The following is a 26,167-nucleotide window of genomic DNA, read 5'->3' as shown; positions in this document are numbered from 1 at the left end:
AAGAGACTCCAGACAGGGCCATGGGAGGTAGAGGGGAAATAGAAAAGCGGTGGTGTACTACCAGCCTGAAGCAGGTGGACAAAAGTGGAACTCTGCCTTTTCTTCCCACATCTCTATGGCTTGTATAGTCAGTGACTGTGTCCAACCCAGTGAGAAATATTAGAATATTATTTCTTTCTCCATACCCTAAGATCAATTCTTTTTAGGAATCTGACACCTATCTCAAAGTTCAATGGTCATCTCAAAGAAAGACTATCTTAACAACTTATATTTTGAGGCACAAATTGAAATTACAAAAATCTTATCCATTCTCTGCAATAAAATTTGTTCCATTGTTCTACAATTTTTTTTACAAAAATATTATATAATTTGGAAGTACAGCCAGAATGCTCATTAGAAGCAAGGATGGTGAGACTTCCTCTCATGTAGTTTGGACATGTTATTAGGAGGGACCAGTCCCTGGAGAAGGTCATCATGCTTGGTGGAGTAGAGGGTCAGCGAAAAAGAGAAAGACCCTCAATGAGGTGGATTGACACAGTGATTTCAACAATGGGCTCAAGCATAACAGCGATTATGACGATAGCACAGGACCAGGCAGTGTTTTGTTCTGTTGTACATAGGGTTGCTATGAGTTGGAACCGACTTGTTGGCACCTAACAACAACATATATTTAAATGAGTCAATGTAAAAATTACCTGCAAGTTTCTCACTGTTAACATGTAAATTGAGGAAACAGCGAGAGAAGGGCCCCTCACAGACTGTTACAGGATTAAAGCACAAAAATATTCATGTGTATTTTTGAAAAAAAAAAAAAAAAATAGGTTCACCAAAAATGTGGTGGCTGTTCAATTAAGCAAGGTTTTAGTGCTCATAATTTTGTTCTGGAAGCATTCAAACAATTCTATATTCCCCTGTAATGGAGCCCCACTCAAGTGGCTCTTTAGGGAAGGCACTGAGGGCTTAGGTAAAACCTTGCACTCCATGAAGAATATTAACCCGACAAAATACACCCCTAAAGAAAACAGGTAGATTTTCAAGAGCTTACAGTCCTCTTACAGACTAATTAAGAAACAGGTCTTATGAGATACAATGTTGCTCTCAAATTTATTAGAGGCCAGAAATTGATGTTTCATCTTGATTTTTCATTCATTACAACCATGTTACCTAAATATACTGCATTAAAATGTTAAGACAACGTAGATACAGGTTTCATATTTATACACATTAAACAGTATTTTTCAGGATTCAATTTCAAAATTTATAAGCAATTTGGATAATTCCTCCAGCCCAATTCAAATTCTCAGAGGCCTATTATCTCTCATGAAAAGTTACCATTATTATTTTTGTGGTAAATATGTATCAACAAAACATTTGCCATTTCAACAATCTTCACATGAACAGTTCAGTAACACTATGTTCATAATCCATTATCCATTCCCAAATTATTCCATTCCCCTTAACAGAAACTCAGTGTCTTCCTTTCTCCCGCCCTCCTACCCACTCCTAAAACACTAATAAACTTTGCTCTCTACGTAATTGCCTATTCATAGGATCATACAATATTTGTCCTTTTGCAACCTATTTCACTCAGCATGTTTTCAAGGTTCATCATGTTGTAGCATGTATCAGGACTTCATTTCTCTTTATGGTCGAGAAATATTCCATTTATTTGCAGCTAGACCACAGTTTACCTACTCATCTGTTAATGGATAAGCAGGCTGTTAAAACTTATGATTTCTTAAAAATTGTGGTGCAAATATACACCAAAACATTAGTCAACACAATTTCCACATTTACAGTTCAATGACATAGATTACATTTTTCATGTTGTTCCACCATTATCACTACCATTTCTCAAAACATTCCACTACCAATGCCCTCCAAACAAAAACTTCCTTTCCCCCCTCCCAACCACCCCCAATAACCATTAATAATCTTTGGCTTCTATATATTTGCTTAGTTCACATAAGTAAAATCATACACTATTTGTCCTTTTGTGACTTATTCTGCTCACAATGTTTTCAAGATTCATCACGTTGTGCCAAGCATCAAGACTTCATCCCTCTTTACAGCTGGGCCTACGTATGTCCATTGTATGTATATACCACCTTTTCTTTATCCATTCATCTGTTGATGGACATTTCAGTTGTTTCCACCTTTTGACTACTGTGAAAAGTGCTGCAGCGAACATTCAGGCACAAGTAAAACGTCTCATCTTTGATGTAACTTCCAATACTTGCCAGAAGACACCACCTATATTCCTTGCTTCACCTCTACCCAGTCTCCCCACCTCACACTAGAAACATGTTGTACTTCCTTCGGTTCTTTGAAGTCCACATGTGCCTTCCCAACACAAGGTGTTCCTAGGTCATTTTCTCTCACCTTGAAACATCCCTCACTTGATAAATCTTTTGGTGTCACCTCAAATTTTAAGTCATTAGTGTAGTAGTAGCATTTAAATCAATTGAATAGCAGTAGCATCAGAACCTGTCTAACTTCAGGGAGGATAATGAGAATGAAGATCAGCACAAAGCTGATCCCTTTGAGGTGGAGATCAGACATACCTTCACTCTCCAAACATTTTATCAATTCTGATACCAGCTGTCCTCCCCATGGCACTATTTCTCTGTTGGGTTCGATTAATTCACAGTCCATACTTATAGTTAAGTGGTTTATTAAGGAAAAGGGTACAACTCGGGATCAGGATGAACAGGCTACAGCTCAGGATCAGGAAACATGTAGGCAGTCTGGAAGGTTTCCCCAAAGTGGAGAGCACATCCCTCCCTTCTTCAGTGCAGGACTGCTCTCTCCAGTCCTCTGGGCCGTTTAAGCAAGCAGGCCCTTCTTTCTGCCATGCAGCCTCCTCTCAGCCCCCTCAGAAGCGGTTTCTTCCCTGCCCCTTGGAACAAGCCTCCTCTCAGCCCCCTCAGGGCAGGTTTCTCTGCTGTCAGCCTCCCTACCACTGGCCACTCCACTGCTAACTAACCCAGTTCATAGCCAGTACAGCAGTTTTGTTCGGGTCTTTTAGCTGCATTCCTAGCAGCTGGTTTGTCATCAAAACTGACTCTGCCCCAGGGCCCCTTCCGGGCCTACTGTGGCTGACTTCACTGCAGGCTCTGACTCAGTGCCCCTTCTGGGCCTGTTGCTGTCTTCAGTGTCACAGCCCTTAACCTTTGTTATATGTCTTTTAGGAGGTTCCGTGCCTCCTCTCTCTCTGCTTCTTGCCTTTTCTCATTTCCTGCATCTTTCTTCCTTCTCTGTCTGTATACCTCTGTGGGGTTGGCTACATATATAAGCAAACTCCTGGTCAATTTCAAGGTGTGGCCCTCCCACCAGGGCCATGAAATGGCCAATCCTCTCTTGGTAGGCCACAATCACTTCATTTGCAGAAGTATGGTATAGTCACATCATTTGCCTAAGTACACTGACCAATCCCTACAAGGTTCATAAAATAGACCAATCGCAGGGTAGGTTGCAGCCCAGGCCCAGCCAAAAAATACAAAACCATCAAGTTTACAGCTTACTCAGGAAATGTCAATCAACTTGGACGAAAGTATTAAACCCTCTGGGGTTGAAAACTAGAGCAAAGGTAACTCCTCAGGGCTTAGGGAAAAATTCTCTCTAGCAATTTTTCCAAAGAACCAAGGCAAAAGGCCACAAAAAGAAACTCATTTCACAACAAAAGTAAGCTTCTACTCAGGAACTCCCAAACACTGAAAATTCCCGTTATCCGCAACACCATTATTGCTTGACGTTCTCTAATGAATAACATTATACAATTTAAGAAAGTTGTCTTTGAAGCATTATTTGCACCGTGTTCATTTTCTGGAAATCCTATGAACAGTACAAAGCCAGGCTTATTTTTGCTGTTATAACATACTGTCTCCAAAAGTCCTGGCAGATTATGTGTCACAAAGTACAAGCCTGTTGTTGTTGTTAATCAAGTCAGCGCCAACTCATGGCAACCTTAGGTAAAACAAAATGAAACACTGCCTGGTCCTATGTCTTCTTCACGATCGTTTGAATGTTTCAGTCCATTGTTACTACTATTATGTCAATCCATCTCATTGAGGGTTTCCCTCATTTTCTTTGACCTTTATTTTACCAAACATAACTTGCACTGTTGTGTGCCATCGAGTTGATTCTGACTCAAAGCAGATCTATAGGACAGAGTAGAAATGCCCCAGAGGCTTTCCTAGGCTGTAATATTTGTGGAGCACATCACCATGTCTTTTCTCCCAGGGAGTGGCTGGTGGATTCAACCACCAACATAGCTTACAAATACAAAAAAGAAGTGATTAAATAATGATAGAATTTCTGGAGGGAATAGTCCTGAGACAACACATAGTAAAACTGTATTTCCTCCCCAAAAGCATATGTGATAGGCACTGGCGTCACTGCCAAAAAGCACAAAGGGGTGCAATGTCAGGAAGTCTGAAGACACCGGTGCAGAGATGTTCATCAGCTAATGGCCTGAATTTACAACCAGGGCTATCCAAAAGGTCAGAATGGAAGAGGGAGAGTAAAACGAAGACAACCATGCTGTTTTTGTTAGATGCCATCGAGTAGGTTCCGACTCATAGCGACCCTATGTGTAACAAAAGGAAACGCTGCCTGGTTCTTCATCTTCACAATCATTGCTATGTTTGAGCCTACTGTTGCAGCCACTGTGTGAATACATCCTGTTGAGGTCTTCCCTTTTTTGCTGACCCTCTACTTTACCAAGCATGATGTCCTTCTCCAGGAACTGGTTCCCCTCATAACATGTCTAAAGTGCGTGAGACAAAGTCTCACCATCCTCGCTTCCAAGGACCATTCTGGCTGTACTTCTTCCAAGACAGATTTGTTCACTTTTCTGGCAGTCCATAGTATATTCAATATTCTTCACCAACACCGTAATTCAAATGCATCAATTCTTTTGTTTTCTTTCAACACTGTCCAGCTTTCTCATGCATATGAGGTGACTGAAAAGACCATGGCTTGGGTCAGGCACATTGTAGTCCTCAAAGTGACATCTTTGCTTTTTAACACTTTAAAGAGGTCTTCTGCAACAGATTTGCCCAATGCAATATATCATTTGATTCTTGACTGCCGTTTCCATGGGCATTGATTGTGGAGCCAAGTAAAATAAAATCCTTAACAACTTTAATATTTTCTCTATTTACCATGATGTTGTCTATTGGTCCAGTTGTGAGGATTTTTGTTTTTTTTTCTGACTAGGACAGGATATTTATGAAGTTTGAAAACAAAACCACAAACCAGATATTTTCTCCACACTCATGTTTCTTCTCTTACTTAAGCCTACCACATTCACAGCAATAAAATTATTAAAGAGAAGATACAGGATCCAGCAGAAGAAACAGCAGAAGCCAATGCACTCTGGATATCTCATTCTGAGCTCCATCTACCTACAAGGACTGGGGCAAAACTCAATGGCCTGGAGGGCACTAAGGAGGCAGGCAGTGCTGAGGGAAACCCTCCTGCCAACTCCGTGAAAACAGAAGACATGTTTACATCCAGGATCATGCAGGAAATATTTTAAATCAAAAGCTGCCATTGTCCAAGGGATTACTTTAGAGGCAAGAACCAAGTTGTTTGCTATGACCAGTTAGTTGAGAATCAAGTCTGTGGGTCCCCACATGTGCCAGGTGAACAAAGGTAACATATAAAGACAGAGAAGAGAGGAATTTTCAAGGATCCCAGCCCTACTCTGAGAAAGGAAGGTAATACTACATTTAATTTAATATAAATCAACCAATGGGTCATGGTACATCTTTCCAACACAGCAGTAGGCAGCTCTGATGAGTTAAGTTTTGTACTGCAGCACTTCCAGGAAGAAAATGTCAGAATATTGTGTGCAGCTTGCTGTATTTTCCTAAGAAATGGTATAGATATATTTATGCATTGCTCTGTGTGTATATGGTTATATATTTTAAATAGCAGAATACATTTTAAAAATATAAAAATGGGTTTCTGTGAACAATGAAGGAGACAGGGCAAAGGAGAAATCAGGAAGTGAAACTATTCTACATGTATCTGGTTTGTGGCTGTTTTCAAACATTATAAACATTTACCCTGTAAATATGGTAACAAAATTATTTTAAAACATAACTCATAAATATATAAAGAAAAAAATAAAGGTGTACCAAACTCATATTTAACCAAAAGGAATTACTTCCATTATATCTGAAGCACAATTTGAATATCTTATATAAACAAAATAAAAGCAGAGCGTCTCAGCAGTAATGTGTAAAAAAAATGAAATTATATTTACATTCATATGAAATGGGAGCAGTGGTGGTTCAGTGGTAGCATTCTCCCTTCCATGCAGGAAAACTGAGTTTGATTCTTGGCTAATACACCTCAAGCCAAGGCAGCATCTGTCAGTGGAGGACTGCATGTTGCTATAATGCTGAACAGGTTTCAGCAGAGCTGCCAGACTAGGACAGACTAGGGAGAAAGGCCTGGTAATCTACTTCCAAATATCTGTCAATGAAAACCCTACAGATCACAACAGTCTGATCCTGTTGTGCATGGCGTCACCATGAGTCAAGGGCCAACTTGACAGTGGCTAACAGTATATTAAATACACTGTCTCTAAATGCACAGCCTCTACACTCCACTAAAAGAAACTAGAGATTCCTGAAAATATGGGTGATTCCACATTTTGGAAACCCCGGTAGCGTAGTGGTTAAGTGCTACGGCTGCTAACCAAAGGGTCTGCAGTTCAAATCCGCCAGGTGCTCCTTGGAAACTCTATGGGGCAGTTCTACTCTGTCCTCTAGGGTCGCTACGAGTCGGAATCGACTTGACGGCACTGAGTTTTTTGAGTTTCCACATCAAAGGTAGAAGCTATAAAAGATGACCCCTGAATTCCTTATTGTGTAAGACAGCAAAGAAGCCACCAAAAACCACTGAGGTTATGTCAAGAGGACATAAGACCTAACATGAAAAATTCCAAATGGTGCTGTGTGTGATATTTTCAGCATCAAATAATTTAGATGAATTAAAACATACAAATATGTAAAAATCTGACATTTTAAATACTGCTAAAATAAACCCTCACATTTGGAAAATGGTACAGGACCAAATCAACATATTTGAAGAGGGAAAATAAAGTGAAAAATTAAGATCTTTCTTTTCTCTCTAAATGCTTCCACACGAAACTTTTCTTTGTAGAAGTTTCTAATTTTTTTATTAAAAAGGGGAGCTAGAATTCATTTATATTGGAACATCACCTATATTGAAGATAAAGTCAATGATCATTAACGACCACAGACCTCTCAGGTTGATGGTTGACGTCATTATGCCTGGGTCCAGTGGTCAACACTGTACATTTGACATATGCACAATCTACTGAAACACAATTATATTCAATAAAGCTGTTTAAAAAGCAAAGGTAATACTCAAAATCTGTCACATCTTCATTATTTGACTAATATATACTATAGTAAAAGGTCTGTGAAAAAGAGGAAGATCCTCAGTGAGACAGACTGACAAAGTAGCTTCAACAATGGGCTCAAATATGCCTACTACTGTGAGGATGCCACAGGACCGGGTAATGTATTGTTCTGTTATACACAAAGTCGCTATGAATTGGAACCAGCTTGACAGCACCTAACAACAAAGGCATACTGTATCATGCTAGAAATTGGCCTCTGTGGAGTATTTAAATCAGGGAAACTGATAATTGCTACAAACTAGAGCTTGTTTGTTTTATTGACTGTATAGCCTTAAGAAATTGATGGAGATGATGTTAATAATGCAGATTTAAAAGTATATACTCTGTGGCTGTTACATTACAAATAGCACAAAACATTGAGGAAATAGTCTTCAGTATTCAAAAATAATTATTGTACTTAGCAAGAAATCTCTCACATCACTGAAGAATGAGTGATATTCCAACAAGTACCTTTGTTATATATACGTATTCTTATGTATCAATGAAAAGGGAAATATTAGTCAACATCTATTAAAAAAAAAAGTAGGCAAAAATATATGAAGAAATATTTCACCAAAGATAACAGGAATCAAATAAATACATCAAAGAATTCCCAAGATCACAAATCATTAGAGCAATGCAATGAAAAGCATGGCCAGACACCATTACATAATCTATCTTGCTGTTGTTGTTAGCTGCCACTGAATAGGCCCCCAAATCATGGTAAACCCATGCGCAATGGGATGGGACAATTGTGATCCCTGGGTTTTCATTGCTTGTATTTCAGATGTAGATGACTAGGCCTTTCTTCCTGGTCCGGAAGTGCCACTGAAACTTGCTCAGAATCATGGAATATGTAAGTCTCCACTGACAGGAATCGAACACACATTTCCCACATGGAAGGCAAGAACTTAACCACTGAACACACCTATTAAAACAAATAAAATTAAAAAGACCAACCATACTAATTATTAGCAAAAATGTGGAGGAACAAGATGTCTCATATCCAGTGTGAATGCAAAAGGGTACAACCACTTCATAAGACAATTGGGCAGTTTCTTAATAAGCTAAACATTCTCCTATTCTGAGGTATTAAAACACATATCTATATATTGGGGTTTAACTGTATCCCCATATAGGTATTTTGAAGTCCTAACCCCTAGTATTGATGAATATGACATTACTTGGAAATACAGTCTTTGCAAATGTAATCAAGTTGCAGTCATACTGGATTAGGGCGGGCACTAATACAATGACCACTGTTCTTATAAGAAGGAAATTTAAACAGACAGAAGATGCCCATGTGAAGATGGAGGCAGAAACTGGAGTGATGCAGCCACAAGCCAAGGTATACAAAGGAATGTAAACGATAGCTGGTAACCACTACATGCTAAGAAGGGGCAAAGGATTCTTCCCTATAGCCTTCAGAGGTAGCATGGCCCTTCTAATACCTTAACTTGGGTCTTCTAGCTTCCAAAATGGAGCAATGGCAGTACAACGGTTAAGCGCTCAGCTGCTAATCAAAAGGTCCACAGTTAGAACCCACCCAATGGCCCTGAGGGAGAAAAGACCTGGTGATCTGCTCCTGCAAAGATTACAGCCTAGGAAACCCCATGGGGCACTTCTACTCTGTCCTATAGGGTCACTATCAGTTGGAATTGACTCGACAACACACAACAGCAGCAATGGCCTCCAGAATTGTGAGAATAAATTTCTGTTGTTTTAAGTCACCCAGTTTGTGGTACTTTGTTACGGCAGCCATAAGAAACTAATACATCTATAAAATGTATTATTCACATTTAAGAAATGTGCACCTATGCTCATAGCAGCTGTTTGTAACAATCAAAAATTGGAAACACAAATGTCCCTTAACAGATGAATGATAAACAGTGGTATAGCCATAGACAGAATAACACTCAGGAATAAAAATCAACTATTCGCGTAAGTTAACAATGACAAATTTCAAAATTATTATGCAGTATGAAAACCAGAAAACCCAGTGCCATCGAGTCAATCCCGACTCATAGGAACCCTACAGGACAGAGCAGAACTGCCCCACAGAGTTTCCAAGGAGCGCCTGGTGGATCTGAACTGCTGACCCTTTGGTTAGCAGCCGTAGTGCTTAACCACTTCGCCACCAAGGTTTCCTGAAAATCAGAGGGAGGGGAAAAAAGAATAAATTTTGTGATTGCACTAATAAAATTTTAGAAAATGCACACTGATTTATTGTGAAAGAATGGAAATCATGTTTGCCTAGATGAAGTCAACCCTTCCCTGAGGAGGGCAGGGAAAGATTTTTAAATGGTAGAAGTTAAATATGGGAGTGATGGATATTTTCATGATCATGATTATGTCAGCTTCATGGGTGAATATTTATGTCAAAACTGACCAAACCGCACACTTTAAATATCCCAAAATTTTCAAAAAACTGGAAGGTTTGGCAACCATATACTGGCTCTCCCATCTCTTCCCTCATGACAAGAGAAGGGGAGCCATGCCTCAGTGGCAGGAAATATGGGTGAGCAGAAGACCATTTTCATCTGAGACAACAGGCACGCTGGCTGGTTCACAGAACCACATCCCAGACTGCAAGATATTTCTCTCCATCCTTGTTTTCCTGCCTGCATAGTAATGGACTTGGAGTTAACAACCCAAAGAGGATACAAGAATCCACAAAACCTTTGCTCCGACAATGACCACAGCCACAGCACACACGTGGGTCTGGAGGTCCTGAGAATGTCTGCCCATGGGGATCCTGCTCAACCAGTGATCGGAACATTTGTGGATGCACATCTCACAGCACATTGTCTGGAGTTTGCTGCAGTCTCCACCACTCCCTATTATCCACACTCAGCGTTTCAGTACCAATTATGGTTCCCATCTGGCCTCTGTAGTCTTACAACCAGAAAAACTCTCTTCCTGAATTCTGGACTTCAAGGCACAGGGCTCTCTTATTGAACTGGGGAAATGTTTCTCTCACCCCAACAAGGGGAAGAGACAACCCCTGGGACAAGTGAACAAATTCATGGTGTTCCCAGAAACACTAGAGTTGTTACAATTCTCCCACCTCTAGTCTCACAAAAAAAAGAAAAGAAAATTCAGACATCCAGGTCACAAATTAGGACAAAACTCCACCGCACTCTTTCCTAGGAGGTATTGGTCAGCAATGCATTTTAGGCCACACCTGCAGGGAGGGTTACCCTGCCATCATACTGTCTCCACTGAGGAACACAAAGTTGTGGGGCCCATGAAAGCTGTTCACCCTTCACAGTAACAGAGCCAATTCTGTTTTCAACTGACTTCACATAGCGAACAGAAGCCCCAGGGTTGCTGTTGTTGCTATTAGTTGTCATTGAATTGGCTCCAACTCATGAACCCCACATACAGCAGAAGGAAACATTTCCTAGTCATATGCCATCCACACGATCAGTTGTGAATCAGACCATTATGATCCATGGAGTCTTCATTGGTTAGTTTTCAGAAGCAGATTACCAGGTCTTTCTTCCCAGCCTGACACAGTTTGGAAACTTCACCAAAACCTGTCCAGGATCATAGCAACACGGAAGCCACCATAGTACAACAAGCTGACACACTAGTGGTGGCTATGCATTTGGTGCATTGGCCGGGATCAAACTGAGGTCTCCTGCATGGGAGGCTAGCATTATACCATTGAACCACCACTGCCTCACAATCCAAGATTAAAGATAGATTAACAATAAGGCCTTTACTGCTGCACAAACCAGAGGAATATGAAGCAGGTAGTTACTAACTGGTGATTTACAGGCTGGAAAAAAAAAAAAATCACAAGTATTATGCAAGACCAACAATGTCTTGAAGAATGTGAACTTCCTATGCCAGCTGCTAGCAGAACCCAAACTGGGTCCTCCTGGCCAAAACTGTGTCTAGTCTGTGCTGTATACATTCAGGGAAGGGAATGAAGCCCCTAAGGGCTCACACTACTCATGATTTTATCTAGGGAACTGGCAAGAACACAGGTGTCTGCCTTGTCTGAGCATTCCGGGGTGCGTGAAACACAGTGTGGGAACCTGCAAGACAGTAGAACTAAGATGGCTTCTGCCATAGAAAATGTCAGTGATATAAATCTGAGAGAAGTCCGGGGGAGGATATAATGTGCAATGCAGCTTACAAAATCTTTGCACATGCCTGGAACAAGGGGACTCTCACCACTCTGGATGTTCCAACATACGCAATTCAACTTTAGGCAGATGACTCCCTTATAAAGTTTCTATAGGGCCATTATACTGAACAAAGAGCTAGCACATTCCCTGCACGTGCAAGGCCTTTTCTATTTGTGGACTTTCTTGTGTGGAATGATGTCAGACTTTGGGCTGAAAGCTTTCACATTTGCTGCTTTGATGAGGCCTTTTTCTGCTGTGAAAACTTCAGTACTGAATGAGGCTGAAACTTTGGCTAAAGGAGTTCTCATATTCGCCACAGTCATATGGCCTTGCTCCTGTGAACTCTCTGGTGTTCAATAAGCGTGGAGTTTTGGCTAAAGGATTTCCCACAGCCACTGCATTCATGAGGCCTTTTTCCAGTGTATATTCTCCAGTATTAAATGAAGGTGAAGCTTTGGCTAAAGGATTTTCCACATTCACATTTGTAGCATTACTCCTGTGAATTTTCTCATGTTGAGTAAGGATGGAGATTTGGCTAAAGGATTTCCCACATTCACCACATATATACAGGCTTACTCCAGTGTGACTTCTCCAATGTTTATTAAGTCCGGAGTTGTGGCTAAAGCATTTCCCACATTCTGCACACTCATAAGGCCTTTCTCCAGTGTGGACTGTCTGGTGTTGACGGAGGGCAGAACTTTGTCTAAAGCATTTTCCACATTTGCTGCACTCATAAGGCTTTTCTCCAGTATGGACTCTCCGGTGTTGAATGAGGCCAGAGCTTTGACTAAAGGATTTCCCACATTCATCACACACATAAGGTTTTACTCCTATGTGACTTCTCTGGTGTTGAATGAGTCCAGATCTTTGGCGAAAGGATTTCTCACACTCACTGCACTTATAAGGCCTGTCTCCAGTATGAGATCTCCGATGTTGACTGAGAGTAGAGCTACGGCTAAAGAATTTGCCACATTCACTGCACTCATAAGGCCTTTCTCCGGTGTGAACTCTGCGGTGTTGAATGAGAGTAGAATTTTCACTAAAGGTTTTCCCACATTCGACACACTTATAAGGCTTTGCTCCTGTGTGAAGTCTCTGGTGCTGAATGAGGCTGCAACTTCGAATAAAGGATTTTCCACATTCACTGCACTCATAAGTCCTTCCACCAGTGTGAACCCTCTGGTGTCTACTAAGGGAGGAGTGGTGGGTAAAGGACTTCCCGCATTCACCACACTCGTACGGCCTTTCTCCAGTGTGTATTCTCTGGTGTCTACTAACCGAAGAGTGGTGGGTAAAGGATTTCCCACATTCTCCACACTCATAAAGCCTTTTTCCATTATGAATTTGCTGCTGCTGAACACGTCTGTAATTGTAGCTGATGGCTTTCCTGCATTTGCTATCCTCACAAAGTCCCTCTCCAGCACAGATACTCTGGTGGTGAACAAGTGCGTGTTCGTGGCTGGAAGCTTTCCCACATTCTCCTCTCTTATAATGACTTTCTCCATTGTAAAAAGTCTCCCCACACTCGGTACTGCTGTCTGTCTTCTCACTGTTGGGAGCGGGTAGGTACTGGAGGACTGCTGGGACCGGGGAGTCCTTTCCAACCTCAGCCACAATGTCTTTAAAGACAGAGACACACGTTTCCCAGGGGTAAGTCTTCTGGGTGGATGAACCTGTCTCTGATACTTCTTCTACAGAAACACTCTGCTCAGAAGATGCCTCCTCCTCCTCCATTTCATGCCAATGACCTGAAAGCAGACAAAGGCTGATAAATATATGTTTATATTGGTGGAAGGGAAGTCCCATTATGAATGTGTGCCAGTCATGTTAAGAAATGAGTCCATGGGATTGTTCTGAGGATGAGGGGCTTGAGGCCCATTTAGGAAGGGGTTCCTTGCAGTATTGGTCATCTATCAGAGAATGGGGGAGGCCTCATCAGATGAAGGACAGAATAAAAGGGTGCAGCATGGGAAGAAGAGGCAGGGTCTCTATCTCATTCCTTTGCCATTAGCCTTCAGGAGGACCTGCTCTGCTGCTGACATACAAGTGCTGTGAGAAGGTTGTTGTGTCCAGGCCCAGGAAAATCCAACTGCAATTAAGCAGCTGTTGTTAAAAAGCTATTTAAGAATATGGGCAAATTTCACAACATATTATGTTCAGGTTGTTGTTGGAGAGCACTGCAGAGAGAGTGGTAGACGGCAACAGGTGACAAGTAGAGGCCAGAGAGGTGGGGCAGCCAGAGGCCAGAAGTCACAATTGAAATGACAAGGCAAAGTGTCACGTATGGGGAAGAAAAGGTAGAACTGAGGTGTGGCCAGTAGGATTTACACCAAAACAGTGGTGGACACAAGGACAGGTTTCTGGTATGGCTTGAACATAGCCATGTTGTTGTGCCCTTCCCTAGAAGTGGGTCAGCAGGGCCAGGCCTCCTCTGAGACCATCTTGCCATGTTCACCCCGTCGGCAAATGAGATGCTGCCCATAATACCCACTCTACGACTACATAGGACTTGTGTGAAACAAATCCCATGGGAAAGACAGGACAGGTGAATAGCCAGCACTGGCTCAGAGCAGGTCAGCACACAACAGACCATAATTGATACTAAGAAAAAACCATGAAGGAAGGTTTTGAAAATAATGTTGTAGGACCACATCAGTAGTGACCATGACAATGCCTGTAATTCCTGGCACAGGTAGACAGGAGGAAATGTCAGCTAGAGGAAGGGGGCAGAACCTGGGGCACAGAGTGGTGTGGATGTGGATATATCACCCAGTCAGGGAGCGGACAGGCAGGGTGGGATCAATTGAGCTGAATGGAAGACACCTAACGCCTGGACTCTTCCTTGCACACTCAGACCATGGGGCTGCTCTGGAAGTGCACTGTGTAGAGCAGTGTACACAGCTCAGCACTGACCCCCACGGCATACATGCCAGGAAAAGTGAAGAAGAAGCAGAGGCCATGATCTGGATGTAGAAGGACAGAGCTGTCTCTGGGGAAAAGTCAAAAGGCAGAGACCAGCTCGGGACACTGGCATGGGTTTCAGTGCCTTACCCAATGATGCTATGATTGCAAAGTTCTCCAGCATCACATCATTGTACAGTATCCTCTGAGCTTCATCAAGGAGCCCCCACTCCTCCTGGGAGAAGTAAATGGCCACGTCCTCAAAGGTGACACAGCCCTGTCATGATGGGGACAACAGTTTATTCCATGATTAGTGTCTCTCTTAGGACCCCAGGTTCATTACCCCCACATCCACCCCTGCTCACTCTCCTCCCCAGCTCCTACCTGAGAGGAGATGCTGGCCTTGGTGCAGTGACCCCCACTCTCCCATCATGGTCCCAGTGATCACTGTGTTAGCCAACAGCACCAAGTGGCAGATTGTCAGACAGACAAGACCTAAGCTCTGTGCCCAGCATCAAGGCCACTGCACACTGTGTTATCAGACAGGTCCCTGTGGTCCTGAGATCACACCTTCCAGACACAACCAAATATAGACTTACTCTTCACCATCAGGTCCCCAAAACAAGATCCTGGACCATCAGTTCACTCTCCTCGCCAGGTGTACAACACTCTTTGTCCTATACTCTCTACCATAGCCTCCACCCCCTTCCTCCACCACCTGGCTTCTCCACGACACCCAGAGAATGCTTGGTACATTCAAAGATGATCCAGTTCTACCCCAGACCTCCACTGCCAGGGGCAGCCCCTCACCTGCTATGAAGGACTCCCTGCCTGATTCTATTCCTAGCTTTAACCTCAGTCGACCAGTGTCACCTGTATCCTTCTCTACTTGTGCTGTATTTGCTGTCCCCTTACCAATCAGCCTTCCTCTTTCCACCTACACCACCCTCTGCCCCACAAAAATATGTATTGCGGGGTCCCAGTGCCCCTTTACCTTAGCCCTAGTGACTCTCCCAGAGACCATTTGTGCCCCTGAGTTTATCTACCAGCCTAACTAAAACACCCTAGACTCTGCCAAGGATCACAGCAAAATCCTATTAAGTCTACAGAGTGCTGACTATGTTCCAGCTGCAAACTCACTCTCCTCTTGCCTTTATTACTCCTGTGTCTCCACATCCATCTCATGTCCATCCTTCCCTGAGAAGTCTTGGCCAATGTCTTAGTAAGCTAGTGCTGTTTTAACACGATACCACAAGTGGGTGGCTTTAAGGAACAGAAATTTACTTTCTCACAGTTCAAGATGCTAGAATCTGAATTACGGCCAGGGTTCTAGAGGAAGCTGTCTTTCTGTTGGCTCTAGGGTTAAATCCTTGCCTCAGTTTCTCTAGCCCCAGTGTTCCTTGATTTTTTTGGCAATTTCCACATGGCATCTATCTTCCCCCAACTGTGCTGGTTTGTCTCTGTGTCTATGCTGCTTCTTATACTTCAGCAGCGATTAGGTTTAGGACACACCCTACACTGATGGGACGTATTAACATAACAAAGAAAACTCTATTCCCAAATGGGATTACATCTACAGGTACAGGGGTCAGGACTCTAACACATATTTTTGTAGGGCACGATTCAACCCTGAACAGTCACCTGTCAGATCATCCCCTCTCCCACAATCTTCCCATAGCCACTTCTCCCCCTCATATGTATTTGTGACATACACTAACCTCACCAGTGGCCCTAGCTAGAAACCTAGTCCTCAGTCCCCACCTTGCCTTTCCTATCTTGCTATTAGTATTACCACCACAACCAGGATTCCCACTACTAGATGTGAACTCCAGGTCAATCTTGTCCTCATACTGTCCACCACGTTTTGGAGATGTCTCCATCCTGAATCCCTCCCCAGAGTTCCAAACCTATGTGTCCAGCCCTCTTGTTGCTTCCACTTATCTGTTCTCTAAAACATCTCAGACTCTTGACATGATCAAAACAAAATTCCTGAGATCCCCAATCAAAATTACTCCTACTACTGACTCCCCTTCTTAGTCAATGGACCTTCAATCCTTCTGGCTGTTGAAACTACTTACAGTGGGGTTATCACTGATTCCTACACCTTTGTCTCTGTCACTCTAAAAATCCGAAAATCCAGGCATATCTACTTAAAAGATAGATTGAGACTTTTATCAACAAAGTGAACAGACAACCTAGAGACTAGGAGAAAATTTTCAGGAACCATACACCTGGTCTAATATCCAAAATATATAAAAAACTTATACAACGTAATAACAAAAACACAAGCAACCCAATCAAAATATGGGCAAAGAGAACTAGATGGTGCCTGGCTACCATAACTGACCATTGTGATCAGGGTCGTAATAGAAAGACCTTGATAAAATGGGGTAAAAATGTGGAACAAAATCTCAAATTCCTTTTAAAAAAATCTAGAAAATCAGACTTACTGGTCCGGTTGAGACCAGAGGAGTCCCTGAGACTATCGTCCTGAGATATTCCTTAAACTTTGAACTGAAACTAGCCCCTGAGGTCACCTTTTAGCTAAGTAACAGACTGGTTCACAAAACAAAGAATATCACCCATAAGCACAGCACTCCTTTAAAAAAGCATCTGTATGACACTAAATGGTCAACAATCATTTTAAAACAAAGATGAGAACATAAGGGGGCAAGGAAACTAGAGTAATGGAAACAAAACTACTATTACAGAATGGAAATACTGAGAAGTCCCATATATTGTAAAGAATGTAACCAATGTCACTGAACAATATGTATAGAAATTGTTGAATAGAAACTTAAACTGCTGTGTAAAGCTTCACTGAAAACACAATAAATTATATATATATTTTTTAATGGGCAAAGGACTTGCACAGACATTTCATTAAAGAGGATATCCAAATGGATAACAAACACATAAGATACTCAATGTCACTAGCCATAAATGAGATGAAAATCAAAACCACAATGAGAAAAACTACTCACCCTCATTAGAATGGCGATGGAAAAGGGGGGGGGGGGCAAAACAACAGATGTTGGCCAGATTGTGGAGAAACTGGAACCCTCATCCATTGCTAGTGGGAATATAAATGGTACAGCCACAGCAGAAAACAGTTTGCCAGTTCCTCAAAAAGCTTAACATAGAATTACCACATGACCCAGCAATCCCAATTGTAGAAATATTCTCAGAAGAAATGAAAGGAGAAATGCAAACAGAAACCTGCACAACAGTGTTCACTGCAGCGCTTTTCACAAATAGCCAAAAGGTGGAAAAAACCAAGATGTCCATTAACAAACGAATGGATAAACAAATGTGATATATACACAAAATGGACTATTACTCAGCTCTAAAGAAAAATGAAGTCCTGATGCATGCCAAACATGCATGAACCTTGAACACATCATGCAGAGTGAAATAAATCAGTTACAAAAAGACAAATACACTATGATCTCATGTATATGAAAAAAAAAGCAAGTATACAGATATCAAAGATTAATTGTGGTTACCAGGGGTGAGAGGGAGGGAAAAAGGGGGAAATTTATGCTTAGGAAGCCTTAAGGTTATGTTAATGGTGGTGGAATGATTTGGAAAAGAAGTGCCAGTATGGGGTATGGGAAACCCGTACCTATAAGTCAGAATCAACTCGACGGCAACAGGTTTGGTTTTTGGTTTGGGTACCTATGCCTGGGACAACCTTCCAGACCTTATTCCATTGGTTAAAACAGGAACCACTCCAGAGAGCCCCACACCTAAATTTAATACCCTAAGCGTGGGGTGTGTTCAGGGTCCCCAGGCTCAAGGGCTGGAAGAGAGGCTGGCGAAGAGTCCCAGGACAGCACAAATCCAGAGACCATAAGGGTGGGGTCAAGACCAGTGAGGCCTAGGACACTCTCTACTCAACAGTGCAGACTCTATAGGCATGTTTGCAGCTAAGGGAAGCTGCGGGAAGAGGGAGGTGTGAGAGCAGGTGACCACTGTCGGACTCCAAGGGCTCAGGCCTCCCTGTCCAGCCCTGAAGCCAGATGACCTGCATTATCTCTGGTCCTGAGGCCTCGGTGCTGCTACTCCCTGTGTGACCTTGGAGAAGGACTCAACCTCCCTGTGACTCACTGTTATTATCCCCCTTCCAGTATGTTCTCCCTCTGAGCAGCTTTTGAAAAACTTAAAAGTCCAACTCATTATGCTTCTTCACAACCGCCATAAATCCCAGAGTCCTGATAATGAAGGCACAACTCCCCACTCTGCCATCCAGGCGGGATTCCTAACACTCCTGTTCCCTGCAGACAAATGACGGACCCCAGGTTTCCCTGCTGGTCCTGCTCAGTGGCACCTCCAGCCTTTACCCTTCAGGTCCCTCTGCTGGGGGCTCTCCCCTACCTCTCATGATACTACCAAACCAAAAACCAAACCCGTTGCCGTCGAGTCAATTCCGATTCATAGTGACCCTACAGAACACAGGAGAACTGCTCCATAGGGTTTCCAAGAAGTGGCTGATGGCTTCGAACCATCAACCTTTCGGTTACAGCCGAGCTTTTAACCACTGTGCCACCAGAGCTCCCTCATCATACTAGGTCTCAGGAAACGGAGTTCCCACCACATGCGCCCCCTTGTGCAGGACCAGGGCCTATGCTGCAGAGGCCTGAGCAGGGCTCGAGGACTGGGAGATGCTGGTCAGGACGGAGAGGCCCGGCGGACGCTCACTCACCTGAGACGGGTCCATCCGCGCGGCAGCCGCCATGGAGCCTGTGGGCGGAGGGGGCCGGGCTGCGGTAGACGATGAGAGGAACCCTGGCAAGGCGCTCCCCACTTAGTGAGACCCTGGGTTGGTTCACTCCTGAAAGCGCCGCCGCCGAGGCTCAGACCCTCCTTTGTGAGGACAGGACAACGCGCCCTCTCCTGACTCGCCGCTACGTCACCATGGTATCCACCCAGCTGGCGGGTGCTACCAGAAGGATCGCCACAAAGGGGAGCGAGAAGTCCCGCCCCAACATCGTTCGCATGCGCAGAAATGCCCTTTTCTGGGTTTTCAATGGTTGAAGCCGCCGCCGTTAGTCGCACAGAACTCTGGGTAATGTAGTTCTTGTCTCTCCACCGGCCGCGGGGAAGGGCAACCCCTTTCACCCCTCCCCCGCTCCCGCCCGCCCCAGACTCCCCGCAACAAAGGCCAAATGGCTCCGCACTGGCCACTGCAAAATGGTGTCTGTAGCCTCTCACGGCAGCAGAGGGGCTTCGCTCCTTCCTAACGGCCTGAGGCAGATTTCTGTGGCGTTATCTGCAATTGATCACAGTGTTTGGAGACGTTATTTAAGAGTCCTTGAGACTCACTATGCTCCCAGAGGCAAAAATATTATTTCAGATGTTCCTAAGGCTACAGATCCAATGCACGTATCATTCCATGGAATTATTCAGGTACAAAGTGCATTTACTCGGAGCTGGAGACTAATAAGCATTATTTATTGTTTTTCAAATTCATGTAGCCAGAATCCTAGGAGTCAGTGTTGTGAGTTTTTATATACTGGGTTAAAGACAAGAAAAAGAGGCTCCTGACAGGGCCATGGAGGGGCGGGGGGCGGGGGGGGGGGGCGACGACACAATAGAGGGCTGTTACACTGTAAGTAATGAGTCCAGGCTTCTTTTTGTTGTTGTGTTGAATCCCCGAGTCCTTGCAAGATAATGCGTTCATAAAATATGAGCTTCTTCATGTTTTTAGTTGCCGTTGAGTTGGGTCCGATTCGTGGAAACCTTATGTATAACAGAACAAAACATTGCCCAGTCCCACCCTATCTTCATGATCATTCGCATGTTTGAATGCACTGTTGTGGCTATTGTGTCAATTCATCTCATTAGGAGTTTTCCTCATTTTTGTTGGCGTTTTACTTTACCAAACATGAGCTTACAAATAGAAAAAAAAGTTATTAAATAAATGATAGAATTTCTGGAAAGAGCTTATAATCTTGAGACAATACTTGGTAAAATTGTTTTTCTTCCGCAGCAGGGGGAACAGACATGAGAGACACGGGTGTCACTGCCAAGGAGCACAAAGCGGCTGGATGTTGGGCTGAAGACACCATTGCGGAGGTGTCCATTAACCAGTCACTTGCGTTCACAACCAGGGCTATCCAAAAGGACAAAATGGAAGACAAAGTGTAAAAGAAGAAGTAACCAACAGGGTTAAACTGTTCCCCCCCTCATTCATCAGACCCCAGGTCAGTGGTCAACTAGTTCCTGATAAGGCATTGCTATACCAGCCCAAGGCCACTCCACTGCTCCCCCCTCTATTTGGACATGCGTAACAAGCTGCATAGCTGTCCTTAGAACTTCATGCGTCACACCCTGAAAAACACACCCCCTAGCCACTGTGACACTGCATCCACACTGCACCCCCGCACATGTTAATCAGTTCCTGGAATTGCCCACCTATTCTCAGAAACTTCATGAATAATGCATACTTCCCTAACCCAAACACTATAACTACTCTGGAATCCCGAACCTTGCGGGGCTTGATTTGAGACTTAGCTTCTGAGCTCCTTGCTTGACTGGCTTGGAATAAAGTCTACTTTCTCTTCCTCAAAGGCCTGGTGTCTTTCAATTGACTCAAAGGGTCGCACCGGCAGGACCCACCCTCACTGAGTTACAAATTCTGGCAACCCAGACAGGACTTTTATTCCGCTTCTAATTTCGACCGCCAGGCTCCTGGGAGCACATCTGGCCACTGGCACAGCTGCATCCCCTCAGTGTGTACTGACTAACTTCTCCAGAAGGCAATGGTGGAACCAACTTTCACAGCTGGAGCTGCACCCAGACCCAGACCCACGCTGACCCGCATCTTTGAGATTGAGATATGGACTCTGGGTAGGGATCCTGACTTGGTGAGTAGTGTGTGAACAGTGTGACAAGCACGTAAGGGCTTCTGAGGGGGTGAGTGACTTATGGGTCAAGTGCAAGCCCAAGAGAATTGCTGTTTCCATCAGAATCTCTGTGCTTGAGAGTTGTGCTGCTCCCACATAAAAAAAAAAAACCCATGTTGCACCTTGATAATTGTAGTTCTAGTAGTAGTACTCCTGATTTTTCTGGTTTCTGGTTTTAGCCTAGGTTCAGGTACGTGGAACACACAAGATACACCAAAGTACAGTCCCCTAGGATGCATACTAGCTAATTGGGATTTTTTAAAGTTATGATCCTATGAAGAAAGATAAGAAGACATTTTTCTGCAATGTTGGGTGGCCACAATATCAGTTGGATGATGGGGAACCGTTGGCCTCAAAATGGTTCCCTGAATTATAATACTATTCTCCAGTTATATTTGTTTTGCATTTGGGAAGGTAAATGGTATGAGAAAATGTATGTTGATGCCCCGGTCACTGTTGAGAAGCCTTCCCCTAGGAGGTGCTTATTGTAAACAGGAGGGACACTGGAAGAGGGAATGTCCTGACTGGAAACCCAGCTGAAGCCCAGCTGCCCCTGAGATGCTTCAATCTGTCCAACTTGAGGATTCAAACTAACAAGGACCAGGAGCATTCACCCACCTCCAAGCTTCATCTGTCGAGTCCCTGCTTACATTAAAAGTGGGAAATAACCTTGTAGATTTTCATGTGGATACAGGAGCAATCTATTGTGTCTTGAATCACCTAAGAAGATCACTTTCTCCCCAAAGTACGCAATAATCAGGGTAATGGGAAAGTCTTCTACAAGACCCTTCCTACAGCCTATGTAGTGCCAAGTAGGAGAAAACTCCCTGACTCATAGCTTCCTATCATGCCAGAATGTCCTATTCCATTGCCCAGATGAGACCTGTTATCAAAACTAAATGCTCAGATTAGCTTTCCAGAAGGAAAACTGAGCCTATAGGTCCCACCTGAAAATGGATGGAGGCTCCAGGCCTTCCTGTTAAGTTTATCCCCTAGCCCCATGGATCTCTCCCCCAAAATACCGGAAGAAATTATAAATGCTGTCAACTTGCTAGTCTGGGCTAAAGGGGAGCCAGGTCGAGCTCAAAATGCAGATCCAGTTCAGGCAAAGCTTAAGCCTGGAGCCACACCCCCTCCTCTTAAACAATACCCTTTGAGGTTAGAAGCTAGGCATGATCTACGGTGCCAAATTAAAAGACTTCTACAAGCAGGGCTCATCTGCTGGTGTAAATCAGCTTTCAACACTCTGGTGCTCCTGGTAAAGAAGCCCAAAACAGGAGAATATCAGTTTGTGCAGGACTTATGCACAATCCTTCAGGTAACTGAAGACTTGCATCCTGTGGTTCTGAACTCATATACTCTTCTAGCCTGCCGTCTCCAGACTATGCCTGGTTTACTGTCCTGGACCTGAAGGATGCCTTCTTCTGCATCCCTTTAGCCCCTGAATGTCAGGAGATAATTTGCCTTTGAATGGGAGGAACTTTATTCAGGGGAAAACAACAATATTGCTGGACTTTTCTCTCTCAGGGGTTCAAGAATAGTGCTACCCTGTTTGGAACAGCCCTGGCAAAAGAACTCTGAGCCCTGCAGATGATTTGGAGTCTTCCTCTTCAATATATAGAAGACCTCCTTGTCGCCAGTCTTACCAAAGAGGATTCTGATAAAAACACAATTCTAACTTTGAACTTTCTAGCCCAGGCCATTTATCAAGTATCTGCTGCCAAGGCTCAAATCTCATGACAAAAGGTAAATTACCTAGGTTTCCAGATTCCTCAAGGTCACTGGGCACTGCTGCTGGAGTACTGGTATGGCTGGTTTGGGCAGGATTTGGATCCTAAACTTTGGGTTAATAACAAAGCCTCTTTACAAAGGACTCTGACCTCTTTGAATGGGCAGATGGACGTAAACAAGCCTTCTTGAAAATCAAGGAAAAGCTGTCCTCTCTCCTGGCACTTGGCCTCCCAGATCTCAGAAAGCCCTTCAAACTATACGTACATGAAATGAGGGGAGTCACAGCAGGGGTCTTAACTCAACAACTGGGTCATTGGAAAAGATCAGTAGTGTATTTTTCTAAACTCCTAGATCCAGTGCCTTAAAGATGGACAGCCTGTCTTAGGGTGGTAGCAGTGAGTCCCCTACTACTGGAATCTGACATCAAGGACAGAGTTCAGGAGAAAATTGGCAAGTTGAATTCACTGACATGCCAAGAGCCCCTGGAAGTCATAAATTTGTGCTGGTGTTTGTCAACACCTTGTCTGGTTGGATAGAAGCTTTCCCTTGGAAAACAGAGAAAGCATCAGAAATTACAAAGCAGAACCTTACTGAGATCACTCCCAGGTTTGGCCTGCCTGCAACAATCAGAAGTGACAACTAATCTCATTTCACCTCATAAATCACACAAGAAGTCTCTAAACTTTTAGAAATCAACTGGAACTTACACTCAGCCTGGAGACCACAGTCAAGCAGAAAAGATGAACAACATGCCGAAAAACCAAATTGCCAAAATCTGTCAAGAAATAAAGATAACCTAGCATCAAGCCTTTCCCTTAGCCCTCTTGCAGGTAGGGGTTGCCCCCAAAAACAGGCACTAATTGAGCCTTTTCGAAATTATGTATGGAAAAATGTTTCTTAAAAATAACTTGCCTTTAGCAGCCATCTAAGATGCATCAATGAGTCTCAACTCACCTGGATCAAAGGAGAATGAAGAACACCAAGAACACAAGATAATAACAAGCCCAAGAGACAAAAAGGGCTACATGAACCAGAGACTACATCATCCTGAGATCAGAAGAATGAGATGGTGCCTGGCCACAACCGATGACTGCCCTGACAGGGGACACAACAGAGAACCCCTGAGGGAGCAGAACAGTGGGATGCAGACCCCAAATGCTCATAAAAAGACCAGACTTAATGGTCTGACTGAGATTGGAAGGACCCCGGTGATCATGTCCCCCAGACCTTCTGTTGGCCCACTACAGGAACCATCCCCGAAGCCAGCTCATCAGACATGGATTGGACTGGACAATGGGTTGGAGAGGTTGCTGGTGAGGCGTGAGCTACTTGGTTCGGGTGGACATTTGAGACAATGTTGGCATCACCTGCCTGGAGGGGAGATGGGAGGGTAGAGGAGCTTAGAAGCTGGCAAAATGGTCACGAAAAGAGAGAGTGGAAGGAGGGAGTGGGCTGTCTCATGGCGGGGGGGCGGGGGGGGGGAAGAAATTGGGAGTATATAGCAAGTTGTGTATGGGTTTTTGTGCGAGAGTCTGACTTCATTTGTAAACTTTCACTTAAAGCACAATAAATTTTTTTAAAAAATAACTTGCCTTTAACCAATACTCAGGTTTCTGTCACTGAGGAGCTCACTCTCCAGAAATATTTGTTGTCTTTATCTTATGTTCTATCTTGTATTCACAGGTGTGCTCTTGGCTGTCTGAGGTATCCTGTTCCTGCCCTGCTTCACCTGTTCCAGCCTGGTGACCAGGTTCTACTGAAAATTTGGAAAGTGGAGTTCCTTGAACCCCAGTAAACTGGACCATACGCTGTTCATTTAATCACCCACTTGGCAGCTAGACTCAAAAATGTCAAAGCTTGTGTGCATCATACTCACCTCAAGCCTGCACCACCCCCAGAAGATCCTTTGCAACAAGAACAACCTCAATGAAACAAATGGACCCGCAAGCCTGTGCATGACTTAAAATATCTCTTTAAAAAGAAAAAAAAAAAGCTAATGCCTAAATGAGAATCTCTCCATCATGATTGTGCTCTTAATGTTTACATTGCCTTTACTATCTTGGCAATCATTCTGTTCTTCCTTCTCTTTTTATGGCAGCTGCAGATCATTTGTAATTTTTCTATGTTTTGACTTCATGCTGAGTAGCTCATTTACCGTTTTTACCTAAAATTAACCCAATCAGTCACCACTGGAGGCAATCTCACTGACTGTTGTCAGCCTCTGCCCACCACCATGGAAAGTCTCTGGATCCCTTGGGCATTTCCAATACCTGATGTTACACACCTAAAGAAGGTATCACCTCCTATGTATAGTGACACTCTAGATAGCCCTGGGTTAGAGGTAAGAGCCAAGAAAGCGTTACCACTCCTTGCTTTAAAATTAAAAGCATATTTTACCAGGTTATAGATTTGAACACTGTAGACAATGTTTGTTGGAGTAATTACTCCACCTTCACAGAAGGAATGAAACACCTGTGGAATCTAACTGGTCTCATTCACCTGGGAACTCAGGTTGTGTCATCAATAACTATAGCATAACACAAAGTTGGAATAATTGGTTCAGTGACACTGACAACCCCTGGTTTTATTCAGAGAGGAACAACTCAAAAGTTGCAAGGCTTACTCACCTTTGCATGCCGCCTGGGTACTCATTTATTTGTGGTGATCATACTAAATCTGGGAGTCAAATGTTCCTCTCTGCTACTTACAAATGCTTATTGCCCTGAGTCATGATTGGTACTTGCACCCTTGAAATAGCATCCTTCCCCACAGTAATCTTTTCCCCTTATAACCTCACTCTGCTAATGAAAGTGCCTACTAACTCCTGGATTAAAAAAAAAAAGAAACCTAATCCTCAGATGACTCTGATGAAATTGTATGGGATGTATCTGGAACCGGGCGTAATCCCATAACTGAAATTATCACTGGTTGGTTTATCATTTGAATGCTTACAATTTTCCCTCAACTCTCAGCTCTTCAAGATGCCATATTGAAGTTATCAGATACTGTTCACATCCTTTTCCAAAACTTCCAGCCAAGCTATAAAA

The 26,167-nt window shown here is 43.4% G+C and overlaps 2 protein-coding genes across 2 annotated transcripts in view; both read right to left on the bottom strand.

The window, feature by feature from the left end:
* LOC126085051 (zinc finger protein 345-like) overlaps positions 1–19,268 on the bottom strand; it is a 118,550-nt gene extending 99,282 nt beyond the window's left edge. Inside the window, 2 exon segments of the mRNA XM_049899998.1 lie at positions 14,632–14,758; positions 19,187–19,268. Of these exon segments, the coding sequence (XP_049755955.1) occupies positions 14,632–14,758; positions 19,187–19,219 (160 nt within the window). The 5' untranslated portion in view covers positions 19,220–19,268.
* On the bottom strand, positions 1,112–19,335 carry LOC126085056 (zinc finger protein 501-like). The gene is made up of 2 exons (XM_049900004.1): positions 19,187–19,335; positions 1,112–13,328 (listed from the first exon to the last, which is right to left on the bottom strand). The coding sequence occupies exon 2, from the start codon at positions 13,312–13,314 to the stop codon at positions 11,845–11,847; it is 1,470 nt and encodes a 489-aa protein (XP_049755961.1). The 5' UTR covers positions 13,315–13,328; positions 19,187–19,335; the 3' UTR covers positions 1,112–11,844.
* Positions 19,336–26,167: the final 6,832 nt, after the last annotated feature.

Source organism: Elephas maximus, chromosome 11, assembly GCF_024166365.1.
Source record: "Elephas maximus indicus isolate mEleMax1 chromosome 11, mEleMax1 primary haplotype, whole genome shotgun sequence".
NCBI lineage: Eukaryota > Metazoa > Chordata > Mammalia > Proboscidea > Elephantidae > Elephas > Elephas maximus.
This window is presented reverse-complemented; position numbering and strand designations above follow the sequence as displayed.

Bases quoted from the DNA above. Each gene is read 5' to 3' on its own strand.
- LOC126085056 (XM_049900004.1), bottom strand. From the start codon at position 13,314: ATGGAGGAGGAGGAGGCATCTTCTGAGCAGAGTGTTTCTGTAGAAGAA.